General features: G+C 44.9%; 2 protein-coding genes across 5 annotated transcripts in view; one reads left to right on the top strand and one right to left on the bottom strand.

The window, feature by feature from the left end:
• Positions 1 to 5,059: 5,059 nt before the first annotated feature.
• MRPL14 (mitochondrial ribosomal protein L14) lies at positions 5,060 to 16,180 on the bottom strand. Of its 2 annotated transcripts, none has more exons than XM_006926497.3 (3): positions 16,058 to 16,180; positions 7,600 to 7,691; positions 5,060 to 5,548 (listed from the first exon to the last, which is right to left on the bottom strand). In XM_006926497.3, exons 2-3 carry the CDS (start codon positions 7,668 to 7,670, stop codon positions 5,182 to 5,184), a joined length of 438 nt encoding a protein of 145 aa, XP_006926559.1. In that variant the 5' UTR covers positions 7,671 to 7,691; positions 16,058 to 16,180; the 3' UTR covers positions 5,060 to 5,181. The 2 variants fall into 2 exon arrangements, with proteins under 2 accessions (XP_006926559.1, XP_015455908.1); XM_015600422.2 differs by lacking the exon at positions 16,058 to 16,180 and adding an exon at positions 7,942 to 8,124.
• The window catches only part of TMEM63B (transmembrane protein 63B), a 24,653-nt gene continuing 23,844 nt past the window's right edge, over positions 15,449 to 16,257 (top strand). For all 3 annotated transcript variants that reach the window (XM_015600417.2, XM_015600418.2, XM_006926500.3), the window contains exon 1: positions 15,449 to 15,803. The gene's annotated coding sequence lies outside the window, so the exon portion shown is untranslated. The remainder of the gene's footprint in view (positions 15,804 to 16,257) is intronic.

Here is a 16,257-nt window from a genome sequence, read left to right as displayed (position 1 = left end):
GGATAAGACTAAAATTAATTTTTATATGTAACAAAAAGAAGAAAAAAGGTATATACACAGTCTCTCTGCATGCAGTTTAATTAAGTCCAAAGAGAAGCTTATAGGACTGGAGATCTGCAGCAAAAGCTGTTCAAAATAAATGGAAAACTATATAACTAATTCTCAATTGTGTGTATATTGTGGAGACCAGCCTGAATAAATGAAATTCAAAGACAACCCTGAAACCTCATTTAAAGCAAGAGTGTCATGCTTCTTCACCAGCAAACCTTTAACCAGAGCTGGCAGCAAAATGATAAGTTAACTCAGTTGGCTAAGGACATTGCCAGTAAGGTATGTAGACAAATGAAAGCTCCACTCCCTGGCCTAAGTGTGCCAGCCAGCAAGGGCACTGGGTTAACCTGTGAGGATGGGGCGGCACAGCCCACTCCCAGCCCAGGAAGTCCGTTGGAAACCAAGTGAAACATCCCTTGAAAAGGCCAGCAGTCAGGAGAGGTCTCTCATTCTCTCCCCTCCCTGACCTCAGGCGGTGGGACAAATCCAGGGAGCCTGGAGCAGGTGTGGGGAGCAGGGAGGATGCCTCTTATCACTCCCAATTGACCAAGAGTTGCCTCTATTTGGCATGTAAACATTTGGCCTAAAATCAACTGCCAGTCCAAGCTTTCATAATATCCAAGGGCATCCCAATTATTCAAGAACTCTTGTGACATTCTCAAAATAAGTTTAAATTCACTTTCATTTTTAAAAAATGCTGCAGTATGTCTTATCAGTCAGCCTGTCATAATATCAAGCAAATGACAACAGATTATCACTGTTCCTGAATCTGGCTAGAAACCACTGGCTTTAATAAAAATCATAAAGAAACTGGCTTGATAATGAAAGTTGAGAACCAAACTGATGACTGCTTTGAGCCTAGGAAGCCTAAATACTTTGAAAAATTATTACTATTTGGCAAAACAATTCAGCAAGTGTCCAGGTGGAAAAGAAGAAAACAAAATCCTGAAACTTTTTGTTAAAGATTGAATTACAAAATTAGAGGAAGGAAAGAAACGTAGTTGCTGGGACAGATTTGAATTTCAGTTAAGTACTTAATTCCAACATCATGCAATTTTCATCAAAAACAAGAATTCTCAAAGAACATATGGGAGCATGAGGAGCCAAAAACAGGCAATGAGAGGATGGAGCATGGACGCTAAGAAGACCGTGCCCAGGTGAGGTCAGAGGTGGAGAAACGAGCCCCAGAGAAACCCAGTGGCCCACCCATGCCTGAGGGCTCTTTCTCCTGCTGAGGGAGGGACTCCCCTCCTTGTTAGGACACCAGAGGCGGCATGCCTCAGATAAATTCTACCTAACAGTGGGCTCTCTCCCTGTCCTCAGCTGCCCTGTGAAAGGCTGAACTTGAGTTTCAGAAGGGAACTGCCTGTCATCCAGGAAGTGGCCTGGCCACCCCTGCCAAAGGTGGTTGGCTTCTCACTGTTTTTCCAGGAGTGTTGATGGTGACAGGATGATTTCTGCACATTCTTTGGCCAGGTTCCCATATGTAGCCAAGGGCACACCATTCAAGGTGGCTGGGGCAAGGGCTAGTCAAAGCCATGCCTGGTTTACTCCAGAGGCACCCCACTGCTGAGTCCCCTGAGCACCAAGCCCCGATAGAACCCCTACCCCCAACTCCCAAATATGTGGCTTGCCCAAAGTCACAAAGCTAGTTAGTAGCACAGGCCTGACTAGAACCCAGGTGTCCCAACCACAATAACCAATTCACAGCCCTTTCTACCACATTTCTTTGGCCGTGGTGAGCAGAGGGAATCAAACCATGGGTGGAGCTGGAGACTTGAGCGGACACTGATGAAGTCTGTGATGAAGTCTGTGAACCCAGAGAAATGAGGCTCTTTGATCTGTCAGGGGCAGCTTCTTCAGGGCATGGAAGGGAAAAAAAACAAAAGCAAGTTTATACTCATAGGGAAACATAATCTGTGATTATAAATATTTCATGAGCAAAGAAAGCAGTACTGGCTGAGAGGCTAGGGTGGAAAGGGTGGACAGCAAATTAGATCCCAGTTTGCTAAATGATAGGGCAGCTGGAACAGCAGCAAAGCTGAGGCTATTCTGGGCTGTGTACTGCGAGGGCCTGCATCACAAATGAAGCGGGGGCTCTGGCCACTGGCTTTGTGGAAACCACAGACTTCCAGCGGTCAGCAAGAATACCTAGTGGGGAGTGGTTGAGCCCATGGAAGACCAGAGGAGGGGACAGCAAGGACAGTCATTTGAATGACTTGGGTAAACCTCAACAACTGGGAGGCAGGTGAGGGGATGCAGCAGAGCAGCCAGTACCCTGCATACTCGTGAAAGGATGAACACACTTTCTGCTAAGGATAGAGGAAGAAGTTAGCCTGACCCCAGAAAGCAAATGACCTGCAAAGCTAGAGGGCAGCACAGGTCAAGGGGCACTAGTCAGAGAAAAGGCCCAGCCTCTGAGCAGGTGGTACCAGGCTGAAAATACCAATTCCACTTTTCCTTTATCTCAGGACAGGGGTCTCTTCCTCCCACACCCTTTGAGAAGTAGCCCAGAAAACAGAGAAATTAAGAGCTTGCTGACTGACTACCGGCTGCTGCAACTGGAGAGACACCCACCACTGGCAAAGCAGGCCTGGTTTGGGTGTGATTCCTCCTCCTTATTAGCCAGTTGCCACTGCAGCAGAGCAAGTCACCTACACGTTCTATTGGCTCTTCCAGAGGCCAGATGAAGTAGGATATTAGCTCCTAAAATACCCAGAGGTGTTCTTAATCAAGCTTAGTCAGAGGAGCCCTAGGGAGAAGTGCACTCCTCAACTGGGAAGACAGAAAACTAAAAGCTTTCACTTCCTTGCAGTCAAGGCTTAGTGGGCAAGAGGCTCCGAGGTGTCCAGGAAAATTGAATCACTCTCTTCTAGGATCACAGCTAGTGAGAAATCATCTCAAGATGGAGAGGACACATCAACCGCAAAAGACCCCATAACGGTGTGGGAAGACCTGAGTTAAAAGTCATGGGATTGGGCTTCGAGACCAGTCTTACCACTTATTAGTTGTAGGACCCTGAGAAATGTTACCTCATAAACTTGGCGTCCTCATCTAACAAACAAACTCAAGGACTGTGAGGAACACCAAGAATATGTGTATACATAAATGCCTTCAAAATAGATACTGCTTTTCCAATTTAAGAGATTATTTATATCCAGCTACCTACTTGACATCTGTTAGATGTCTCAAAGGCACCTCCATTCAGATGCCCCCAACTGCTCTTCCTCCCCCACTCTCAGGCCTCTCTTCAGGCACCCCAGCTCAAGGTTTGGCAACACCAACCATACAGGAGTGGAAGCCAGAAACTTAGGACCCATTCTTGGCCCTCCCCCACCATATTAATACATTACCAAGTCCAGTTAAATCAACTCCATCTTCCAACTGCACCTCCTAAATTTAGGCTTCTAGTCCCCTCTATCATCACCATCACCACCTAATCCAACATGTCATCATGTTGCACAGTCTCCTACAAAGCCTATGCCCATCCATTCTGGCCTCCCTCAGCCCCTCTCCACAGAGCAAATCTAACCATGTCTCCCCTCCCACCACCCCTACCACTGCTTGCTACAACAGCATCCCAATGCCCTCCAGATAAGGAAACCTCCTTCTCGGAGCTTACAAGGCCCTGAAAAGTCAGGCCCTGCTCCTCCTCCAGCCTCACCTGAGCTACACCAGGCTCCCTCTGGTTCTCCCTGCTCCAGCCACAGTGGCTTTTTCTTCGAGTCCCTGTTACGTACTCCATTCCCTTCTGCCACAGGGTTTCTGCACATGCTCTTTGCACTGAGTGGAACATTTTCTCTTTCTCACTTACAGTTAATGTCTAGCCATTTATTTTTAACCACTGTTCTTCTATCACAATGTCTGTTCATTCTTCAGAATGCGGCTGATACAATTCTTTCACAGGAAGATGCCTCCAATCCCACTGAGAAAATCTAACCCCTCTCTAACAGGCACTTGTTACACTCAGAGATTTGCATTTGAGTAAATATATGATTTGTGTCCATTTTCCTTAGGACACTATAAGCTCCATAGGACAAGGGCCATATCTGCTTATACTCACCTTTGTTTCCCATTGCTGGCACATGCTTAGTGATAAAACAGCTAATATCTGTGGAGTGCTTATTATCATCAGGCACTTATAGGTACTAACTCATTTAACTCTCACATCAACCCCATGAAGTAGGTATCATCATTATAGCCCTATTTTATAGGTGAGGAAACTGAGGGACAGAGAAGTTAAATAATTTGTCCGAAGTCACTATGTGGTAAGTGGTGGAGTCAGGATAAAAATCCAGGCAGTCTGGCAACAGAGCACGTGTTCTTATAATCCTTAAGCTACTCTGCCTCTCTGAGGCCACTGGAATGTTTAATGAGGATATTTTGAACGAATAAATAAATGAATTCATAAATGATGAGGTTCTATCAAAGGAACTATGGGAGACCCCAAACCTCCCCAAGATGACCAGCAAATAAAACAGAAGACAAATTCTCACTCACCTGCACAGGCCCACGATTAGGTCATCTGCAAAACAGAAGAGCTAGTCCTTTTCCCCAGCAGTCAAGGGAAGAAGCTTTCTGCTACAGGCACAGAGGAATGCTTTGGTCACTAGCAGAGGATATGCCACAGTAGAGAAAGGACTACTGTCTGGGTTCTGTCAGAGCCTAAACGCAACATTCCACTAGATTAAACAAGTCACTCTGCTTGTATTCATGCTAACCCAGTAATCTTCATAACCGTTTGGTATCTCAAGCTCTCTGACACAGGGAGAGGATAATTTGAATGTATAAAAAAAAAAAGTTTGCCTAGTTAGAAGTGACAGATGCCACTGCTCATGTACAAACGAGCATTTGGTCTATATCTCCTTTTTCAGAACCAGACACTCCTGGAGCTCATAGGCTACTCCTTATAAAGACTGCCATCTTGTGTGGCCAGACACAGATTGGCCACCTTTTAACTGCTTCAGTACCATCTATCTCACAAACATTCTAAAAAGCACAAGAAGAAAACATATGTGAAAATGTTTATTTGTCACAGGACACTCTTCCCCAAACTCCCCTTCAGCAAAGGCACAGTTCTCAGAACTACTGCATTCATGAGTCCCACTGCAGCCTGCAGCTGGGCTCTGTTCACACGAAGTTCTGAGCAATGGCCAGCACCTTGGAAAACTCGCCTTCCTTCTGGCGTAGGCTGGTGGGGATGGGTGTCTTAATTCGGGTCCCCACAGGGTTCCCATTGTCTTCAATGAGGACCACGTTGTTGGAGTCAAACCTGGGGGTCATCCGGGGACCGGGCATGCGATGCCCCACAATGAGTGCCTTTTTCTTCTGTCCCTTGATGGCCAACAATATCCGGTCGCCCACCTTGCCCACCCCATTCTTGTTATAGACATGAATGCAACGAGGAGGGCGATGGTACGGGGTGTTCCCCAGGGCACTGTTGTCCACCACACGCACCCGTGTCATCTTCTGAATTGCACTGAGGCTCCCGGCAGTGCTGGTGGGAGAGAAAAAAGTTTGAGGTATGTATGTATCGGTCCTGGTCAGGGTGCAGAGGCCTCTGAGAGGGCAAGGCTTGAGAGAGAGCACACATTAGCAACAACACTCTGAACATAGCACAACCCAGGGCCCTGACAGAGTCAGGGGCTTGTGAGGACTTCTCTGTGCCCAAGACAATTCCCTTTCAGCCAAAAGCTTCTGCTGCCAGGTCAAGATCTTGATTTGGATGGGTTTTAAAGGCAACCTGATTTTCTGTTAAACTTCATGGTAGCCTTAATGTAAAGCCTTTGGTTTCCAAAAGGACTCTGAGAATTAAGGGAATATCTTATGAGCCAGGCTTCACCCACTGCCTAGCCTGTAAAACCTGCTCCCCCAGAATACAGGTTGCCAAATTTTCTCACCTTTATGTTGCTGGGAGCCAGAAGATATGAGTGAGTAGGTTTGCTAAGGGAGTCCCTTGACACAATACAGCAGAAACTAGAAATAAGTCGAGGTAACAATCTTTTGTTTTAATGTGTTTTTCCCCACTAGAAAGGAAATTTTTAAAAGGGTACCTGTTAAAGGCAGATAAGCTATTATTAAGCAATTTGAAAACAGTGGAACTTCTACTTTCCTAATGTTACCACCTTAAATTCTGCTGCTTTACACGGTAATCCCAGGTCCTCTCCTCTCATTCCACATGCCTGCTCTGGGCAATTTTATCTAGTCCCATCGATTCCAACTAGTAGATTCCATTTACAGCCCCATCTCTCTCCTGTATTCTAGTCCTGTATTTCCACTTTAAACTCACATGTCCTACAGATACTTCAAACTCAGGGGGTCCCACGCTAACCTCACTGCCTCCCTTTGCTATCTTCCTCTTGTGGCTGCATTTCTTATTGAGATAATGGCTTCTCCAAAAACTCCAGCTCCCAAGCCATATACCTCTCTCCCCATCAATGTCCCTGCTGCCAAGTTCTATTAAATACCACCTCCTAAGCACCTCTGTCCTCTCCCTCCACCCCATCAACACTTCCTGAATTCAGCAGCTCACTCACTTACACCAAGATTGTCACATTAGTGTCTTAACTGGTTCCCAGTGGACCTCACTCTGCCAACCAAGAGCTCTTTTTAGAATACAAAACTGAGTCTACTCCCCTGCTTAGAATTATTCTATGGTTCCCCGCTGTCTACACTATCAACAACCTGGCCCCAACTTACCTGCCATCTGAGGCACATTATCTTCTACCGCTTACACACCCACTCTGTGCCCCAGTGGCCAGGAACCCCTGGAGGTCTCCAAACACACCATGCCTCTCAGCGCCCCCGGAGTCCTAGACAGGGTCTGCTCCCCTCTTCCCTTGGGGGAAGGCCACCTTCACTCTCCTTTCCTCCTCGTCCTCCCTTAGTAGCTCTGACTCAGGCCTTCCAGGGCACCATACAAACCTTTATGTTTATACTTGTCACATTTTCTTAGAGTTATTTGTTTCCAAGTTTGCTCCCACAGCCAACTGTGAGAACTCTTTCAGGGCAGGAAGCAATTCTTATTCATTTCTCTATGACCAATCCTAGGCACAGTGCTTAGTAAACGCTTGTGAAATGAGTGCACGAATGGGGTCAAAAGGCATCTTTGCCTAAAGGAATGCAACCAGTGCTCTCCCCTGGCTTAGCATCTAAAAGGAGGGGAGGTTGTCACATTTTATCAAGCTTGAGTTTTTAGTAATAAGCATGTAATTTTCTAAAATGATTCTATTTTTAAAAGAGAAAGTTTTAATGCACTGGAAGAATGATAGGGTTGAGAGATGTCAGGTTCACTACAAGTCTGGTAAGGAGTGAAAAGTTTCTTCTACCATATGCCATTCTCTATTCCGCTTCCAACAGCACTGTCACCTCCTTACCTATGCCCTTCACTCGACCTGACCAAACCCCAGCTCAGTCTGATTCCTTTAGCTTACTTGACTCCAAGCCCACTCCCCTGAGTTTCCACGCCCACTCTAGTCACCATAATGTCAGCGTTGAAGGGAGGCTTACTCAAAGACACAGCTTTAAGAACTTAATGGGAAAAGTTACCTGAAACAGCGCTGACTGAGTGCTCTGCTTACATGTGTGAAAGGGCCCCTGAGCCCAGTAAAGAGAGCCATGGGATCCCCAGAGGGCAAATCCTGCAGGAAAAAAGGAGGAGGAAAGGATTTAGTCTAAGTCAGTATCCTTACTCAGAGCCAGTTTTTTTGTAAAAGACTGTTGGGGACTTGTGTGGGAGATGGCACTTCTAGCACAAGATCATTAGTCACTAAATATAAATCTTAGTGGCTAAAAGATACGCAGATGAGTAGCTGGAACTCTAGCTACAATTTTGCTGATTCATATTCTAACTGAGGTCAAAGAGCTAGAATGGTCCACAATGGCTCTCACCATAAGGAATGCAATGGCGCAGAGGATCCCTTCATCATGACATCACTTCCATAGGCGGGGAAAGCATGAATCCTCAGGTACACCCCTGGCCAGCGACCACCTTCCAAGTCCCCCACAGAGGAAAACTCACAAACTATTGCCTTGTTGACACTCATGGCCTCCTGAAACCAGAACTTTTACTCCCTGAAAGAAAGCAGATAATCTGAGCAACTGCCCAAGCTGTCTGTCACCACATCACCTCTCTCCCAAAGGTAAAAGCCAGAATACCTGGACAGCTCCAGGCTAGCAATGAAGAGCTAAAAATGCCCCTGCCAAGTCACGGACCAAGGTCTCTATTTGAGTCAATCTCCCAAATAATATTGTAACACAGAAAAACTACCTACCCATACTATAGTTAGAAGCTAGGTTTGGAAAAGTAAGCTAGAGGTAAAAGAGCAATCACAAACCCAACACTGGTGACTCAAGCTTCCGGAACCTCAACCTGTGGCTCCCCAGCACAGTTTCTTGCAACACCTGGGCATGAGTTAGGGGCTCGTTGAAGAAAAACCTACAGCCACCTAGTATTTCCTGCTGCAAAATATGCTTGTTCTTCCATCTAAATATTTGGCTGCAGAGGGCTTCATTCAAGAGCTCTGCTGAGAAAAGCCTCTACCAATGTAGTGTTTACACACAGCGCTGCCTTGTGTAAGTTCAAAGCTCCTCTGATAAGGTTTTATTTAATAAGGGTGGGGGAACACCCACTATTTACTTCCACAAGAATATCCAGACCCTTAAGAAATGCTTATTAACGACAATTTAGCCTGAAAAAGCAAGCTTACTCTCCCAATGTTTTCCTTAAGCCAATCCAAGGAGCGCTGGCCAAAATGTAATTATGATCAGAAAATTAAATGCAAAAAAAAGGCAGCTAACTTACAGAACTAACATCTGACACACAGAATTGAATACTATTAGATGAGGCCAGCTTCACCTTTATAGCTAGGTCACTCTACGCAAGAAACTATGAGCTTTAGTTCCCCATCTATAACACAGGTTTCCCCATCTGTTAACACGCAGTTTCCCATCTGTAACACCTACTCACAAGGTGATCATGAGATAAGCCATTCAAAGCATAGAACAGTACCTAGCACTCAATACCTATTAGCTATCTTCAGCAGCAGCAGCAACAGCATCATCATCATCATCGTCGTCACATCATCTAGTCACATCACTTCTTATTTCACAGATTAGGAAACTGAGATACAAAGAGATGATGTGACTTATGTACAGCCTCACAACTAGCCGAAGGCAGAACCAGAACCAGAAGTGGACCCAGTTCCATTCAAGGTACTTTTCACAATACCCTACGGTCTCACTCTGCCATACAAAACTCACTTCACACAGGGTTAAGAAGCAGCTTTAAGGGTTGTCTGGTCTTTTTTTGTTTCTTTTATGAAAATATATTGAGTAGCTATAATGTATCAGGCACTAGAAGACTAAGTGCTTTACGTTATCATCTCATTTAAGCCTCAAAAAAACCCTATGAAATAGGCAGTATTATCAGCCTTACTTCATACAGGCAGAAATGAGGCCCAGAGAGGTTAATTGGCCCAAGGTCACACAGGAGTGAAAAAGCTGCAATTTGAACCCTCGTACTCAAGCTTCTTGAATCCATGCTCTTAGTCAAGAGTTAACATGGCAAATTTAAATATTTTTCCAATTGTTAAATCATCCTTGTTTCATCAAGAATACTGACCTCACATGCACAATTTACTCATACTCAACTCGATGTTTCCTGAATCAACTGAAGTGTACACAAAGACTAGGTGAAAATTATTCACTTTAATCCAATTTAAGTTTTGAAGACAATTTGTAGTGTAGGTGGCAAGAAGAGCTCCATACTATGAGCAATAACTGAAAATTGGCTTTAAGGAAAATATATAGCTCTGAAAAGCAGTCCTCCTGGTCCAGGCTGCAGTTACCTTCAATCTCAGCCAAGCTTTCCCATCTGATGCTGGCGGGCCCTTGCTCTCGCTCCCTGGGAGAGAAGAGGCTCCTCAGCTCCTCCACAGCACCGCCCACATTTCCTGAGAATGGTGACACCCTGTCTCTCCACTCAGCACTGCTTCCTCAATAACACTTATGTTAGTCCAAGAACTGCAGAAGTGCCTGGGGGCTTCTCAGAACTTTCCTGACTCGGGTATAACAAATGGCACCATTCAAAGCACCTCTCTAAACTCTGCAGGGCAGTCTATGCACAAATCCAAACCCAGGCCTCCTTCTCCACGCTTGCTCACAAGCTATACCCTCCCAAACTACACCCATCTCTACCCAGCTAAATCTGACCCAGCTCCAAATTTATCTCCTCCATGAAGCCTTGTGTAAAACTGCACCATCAGTTGCTACCCCTCCTGCACACTGAGGACATCCGGGCGACCTGTGCCAAAAGGACTCTCATTGCTCCAACTTTCACTATCCAAACTCAAAAACTGAATAAAGTTAAATGCTTCTTTTAAGATAAGGCTGATATCCCTTAAAATTCTAGTTCTTGCTATTCACTATCCCGAACTCAGAAACCACAGAAATCTTGATAATCTGGCATTTGAACTTACTATAGAAACTCAGAAATCACACAGACTCAGATCATGAGGATTACCTGTACTGCTCTCAAACACAAGAGTTAACACATTCCCATCTCCAGGGAGCACTTCCATTTCCACAAGAAAGGGCCCAATTCAAAGACTTTTCACTTTTCACTAGCGGCTTGATGGCTCTAATGGTGACCTCCAGATGCAAAGGACTGAACTCAAATGTACAATAGTAAGCCTTCCTATGAACTTGAAAGCACAAAAGAACCAAATATATTCACTTATTGGATGTATGTTCTTTTTTCCTCAAAAAAAAAAATCTGTGATTCCCTCCACCCCCACCCCAGCAGGTCTCCACTGAGGACTGCAATAAACATTTGTTGGATAAAATAAATGAGGTAGCCAACAGAAAGATAGCCCCTACTCATGGCTCCAAACATACTGTTGAGCTCTTATCTCTCAGGAACCAGGATATCACACAAACATGCTTTAGGAAAACCACGGTGCTGGTTGTGGGAGGATTAGCCCATGCTATGTATACAGACCCCTGGGATCATCTTCCAGGCCTTGTGTCTACACTGCCCACGGTGGAAAAACACCTCATCTCACCACTAAATAACCGGTTTGAATCAGAGAAGAGTAATAGAGGCAGCAATTTACTTCAAAGCAATTTTGATTGGCCTTGATGTTATTTCGTAGCATAAATCCATCCTGTAGACACAGCTCCTGATTCACTTCAGATGTAGTCTATATATAATGCTTTGTTTCAACACAGAGTTTTGTGTTTGCATAGAAAGTAATCCCAACGATATTTCCTCCTCTACAACACTCTCACTCAGAGGAGGTCAGGTGTTCGGAAGACTTCAATGCCAGAGATGGCTTTTCACGCCACTTCCTGGTCAGCATTGAGTATTACCCTCCAGGTTTACAGTATGAATCAAAACCTCTCCACAGAGGGAGAAAGGGAAGGAAGAGTAGAGGAGAGAGTAAGAAAGGGTGGGAGGGAGGGGAGAGTAGGGGGGAGGGAGAGGAGGTGGGGAAGGGAGGAAGGAAGAAAAGGATAAACTACTTAATATAATCTAAGATCCATGTTCATTTTCCATCCTGATTTAACTTTAAAGATCTCCCTTCAGTTGTGGAGGCCAGGGAGAACTGTACATTTCAGGGGCACAAAGGTGAGTTTTTCACTTGACATCACCTTATAGGTCTCATTGGAAGGACACTCCATGAGGGCAGGGGACATGCCTGCCTGGCTGCATGCTCAGAACCCAGAACAGTGTCTGGCACACAAATGCAGCTCAATGAGTATCTGTTAAATGAATAAAATTAATCTGCAGTTGCAATTCATTCTGCAGCTCCATGTTGGGGAGGGCGGCGGGGGAGGGGAGGGTTGTTGGTCATTCTTGTACCCTTCTCCCAGGTTCCCAGTGATTTGAGCCTCTTACTGAGAGCTCATTTTAAGCTAATTTTAATATACAGAGTCTGAGCTGAAACAAACAAACAAACAAACAAAAAAGAGCCTACACCTCTGATGCTTTGTGGAAATCTGGAAAATACCATTACTTGAGCTTTGAGGTTCATGGAAATGTATTTAGTATCGTAGACTTATGTAAAATCATACATTGTTTCCATGTGAAAATTTCCATCTGTTAGGAGCTACCATGTTACATACATTTCAAAGGCCTTTCAAGAGGAAATAGGCTCTACAGAAGAGATAAAACAAATAAGTTCCATGGTCAAAAAAGAGTGCTTCAAGGAGGTTCTGTTATTAACAGCAGGGAAAAGAAACACTAAGAGAAATCAAATGCAATGCCCAGACACAAAAGGGACAAACTGCCAAGTGTGAGGATGTAAATGTCCTTCTTAAAGCAGGAAAAAGCAGTGTCGAGGAGTCAAGAAAAGGAAATCCCAGGACCCTGTATTGTCCTGCAGACATAACCTCTGCCATCTCCTGCAGCTTTCACCCCAATCATTCTGGACAAATTAAGTGCCTTATTGCTGCTTAAAAACTCATTACTGTTTTGTTGTCCAAAGATCCTCTCCTAGGATTATTTTTTCTTCTTAACCTCACACAAGTATAACATGTTACAAATTCTCAAAGTACTTTCACCCAGATCACTTTCTTGGATGATTTCATTCCTGAGCACCCAATAAAAACACAAAGACAAAAAAAAAGAGCAACAGTCTGTAGGGGGTTCAATCAGCTAAGGATTCTGAATGGTTCTGGGGGCACAATAAAGTACCATTTTGCAGAGTAGAAATGAAGTCTGAAATAATAAGCAACTTAATGACTTGTCCAAGATTAGTAAATGCTGCATAATACCTGTACAGCTAAGATGCTACTTTAATCACTAATAAACTTCACAGAATAAAAAAACACAGCCCCACACAGGGCAAGTATATTTTCTTCTCTATCAAGCCTGTCACATAATCTTTAAAAACTCAGGAATTAAAATTTATTTTCAATAAATACCTGCACTACATCCAGCACAATCGATAACAAAAGCTGAAGTTGATCTGATTCACCTGCCAAGGTGAGTCTTCAGTGTCACTGTCAATAAGCAAAGTATTCCTCAATAGCTCAATGGGCCATCTCTGCCACAGCTGCCACTGAGGACCCCATTTCTCAACTTGATTCACAAAAGAAAAATGTTTCCATGGTTTTTGTCCTATATTTATTTATTCGTTCACCTCATGCCCTACCTTCTTAAAAAATATTTAAAGCAGTGGTTCTTAAATATATCTGACAATTCTCAAATATTCAAGCTGATTTTTCGATGTGTAAATTTTATCTATTCTGGCTTTGCTCCCCCTCCATCCCCACTTCACAAGTGTGCAAACACCTATAGTTCAGGAATAATCAGTATGGTGAAAATCAGAGAGTGAAAATTGTACAAAGTTCTACTGGTGTACATATTTCCATCCTATTATCACCTCTAGTGGGCAAGAAGCCAGGCTTATGGAGCTGTAAGGTGGGCAGAGGGGCAATGGGGGAAAGGAAGAGCCCAGGGTAGTCCCTGGACTCAAATAGGAATGCTGCTGATGGAAAGCGTACCTCCACCCCATCCTCCCCTCACCTTCTGCTAAGTCTGTGACCTTGGAATCAACTTCTCCAGGCCTCAATGACTCTCTGCCAAGCAGGGGTAATTAGGAACAAAGAGGCATGGAAGTGAATGTGCTTTAGCTTCACTCATGTAAGTGATTGTTTTAAAGTGGGAAATCCCTTTCTGAATTAACCGATAGGGGCCAGATCTGCAGGTTAAGCAGTTTGTTTCCCAAATCCTAAACAGGGACAACAGCCTTACTCCCTGATTCTCAGGGCAGAACTACAGGTGTCTCTTTAAGATCAATCAATCCTAAAAGTGCTTTTTAGCTTAAAAGACATGGAAAGTGCTCCCTCTCTTTTCTAAAGGCATTAGATAATTTTTTAAAGTTCTGATAGGCAGACCTTCCCACTTTGAGTTGTTTCACTAGTGAATAATAAGCAATCTAGTATCTTTCTTAACAAGAGAGCATATTACCTGACCCAGAGCAACATTTCTGGTATCTGAATCTAGCCCTCTCTTACACGCTGGTTGTCACTGTTAGTATATGTGTAAATAAACGCCAGGACAAGCTACAACCCGGAACAAACTATCAGCCTTTAAAAAGGAAGGCTAAATCGTAACCTGGTTTTTGAGACCTTCCCAAGCTCCCAGTCATAAAAACTAAACAATATAAAAATCGATCATATGTGGATCCAGGTGTCATAATCCAAGACAAGAGTGGGGGCAAGACAGGCTTTAAGGACTCCTGCATCCTCTAAGATTCTAGATGCTGAGTCTAAATAATGATGTTCATTGCCCAACAGAGTACCTCCTGAAATATGGACTCCAGGGAGGGTTTTCAACATTCATATTCAAGGGCAATAATAAACCTTTTGGCCACTGTTATTTCATGGATTCCACAGTACACTAAATTCCATTCTCATTTCAGGCTTTCTGGAATGTTTCCTCTTCCTTCTGTTAACATGTGGTGACCCTAATCAGGCACAGGCAGAAATGGATCAGGAATCCACATGCTCAGATTTATAACTATACTATTAAAAATAATACATAAGAAATGCTTTCAATGATTCTCAGAGTGATTGATCCTCAGTGATCCTCCAAAAACTAGATAACTATAGCCTCCATTTCCACTTTCCAGATATCCATTACAAGTGCTATTTAGCAATGGATCACATCAGCTTTACAACCATATAATCAACTCATTATGTAAAAAGATCCATAGGAAATACACATCAAAGAAGCTCTAAGGGTAAAATGGACAATTCTATCCAAGAGAAAAACAAAAACAACTAGAACAAATCCCTTTTCATCTAACTGCTCATTCCTACCCAAAACAATTCCCAGAATCCAAAGCTACAAAGACACCTGCCACCAGGCAGTCTACCAAAGACAGCTTCACCTTATCTTCCTTTCTGTCTTTCCTAAGTAAGCCAACCTACTTTCTACCACGACAAAATCTTCAATTGCAGGTATTTCCAATGAGTGAAAAGTGAACTGTCTTCTTGCGCAGTATCCTCGGGAAAGAAAGAGACCCACTCTGTTCCTGGTGTGCTAATGAATCCTGCTGGACAATTCTAAGTGAGAATTCAGGCTGCGGAAGGCAAGAAGCAACAGAAGGATACAGAAGACCAATGTTTCGAACTTTTCTGTGACACACTGAAAGAAATACATTGTCTCATATCTCTTAACACATTCGCACAGGTTTATATACTTGAAGCAAGCGTTAAGAAACAATACTTAACCCTTACTAAAGACAATGCACTGTGATATCTTCGACTGTTTTTAAATGACAGCTGTGATCCATTCAAATTATTTCCAACTAACCAATGGGACTCGGTTTGAACGGGAGTTCAGGTCACCGTCTTTGTGTGGGTGATAGACACATGCGCGTGCACACACACACACACACACACACACACACACACACAGCTATCTCCCTCCCTCTCGCCCTCTCTCCATCTTTCCAGCTTTAATCCCTAGCAGATGCAGCCTCTGGTGAAATGAGAAACCAGGGAACCCCCTGGAGCTGGGGAAGCCACTCATCGGCAGTGGACTCACTCTCCTCACCACAGAAGAACCTGACAAACAAGTCACAAAGTCATCTCCAGACCCAACCTGGGAAGGGGAGGGAGGCCAAGAGAAGCGGACAAACTCGAGGAGCCACGCCAGAGCGACCGGCCGAGGCCACCTAACGAAAGCCTGACCGCAGCTCGCCATTCCACAGGCCGACCCCACATCCCTGGAAAGATAGGTGAGCGCTGGCCGGGGGCGGGCGCTGGGGCACAGAGGCCACGGGAGCCCCCGCCGCTCTTGGGAAGTGAAAGGGAGGAGGTCTGGGTCAGAAGTCTCCTCTCCCCGTGGGGACCCTTCCCACTGCCCTTGTGCACCCAAAGACCCACTATCTGCCCACTCCGGCCTCTTCTCACCCACCCCAGGGAGTGACCCTCCCCTAGTGCAGGGAAGAAAAGGGAGTCAGACGCTCCCGTCCCCACCCCCACTTCATACCGCTCTCGCCGCCCCGGAATATCCCGCCGCGGGCCTCGCAGGCCAAGCGCCGCCTTCCCCCACACCCCACGCGGCCTCCCCACTGCGCCTGCGCGCCGGACTCAGCAGGACGGGCGGTGATCTGAGAGTGCGCGCGCGCGCCGTGCGTGTTCTGGCGTGGGGGTGGGATCTGTGCGGCCCCGCCCCCTCTTCCCCCTCCC

The sequence above is a fragment of the Pteropus alecto genome, unplaced genomic scaffold, assembly GCF_000325575.1.
Source record: "Pteropus alecto unplaced genomic scaffold, ASM32557v1 scaffold7, whole genome shotgun sequence".
Classification (NCBI taxonomy): Eukaryota; Metazoa; Chordata; class Mammalia; order Chiroptera; family Pteropodidae; genus Pteropus; species Pteropus alecto.
Note: the sequence above shows the minus strand (reverse complement) of the source record. Positions and strands in the feature narration are given on the sequence as shown.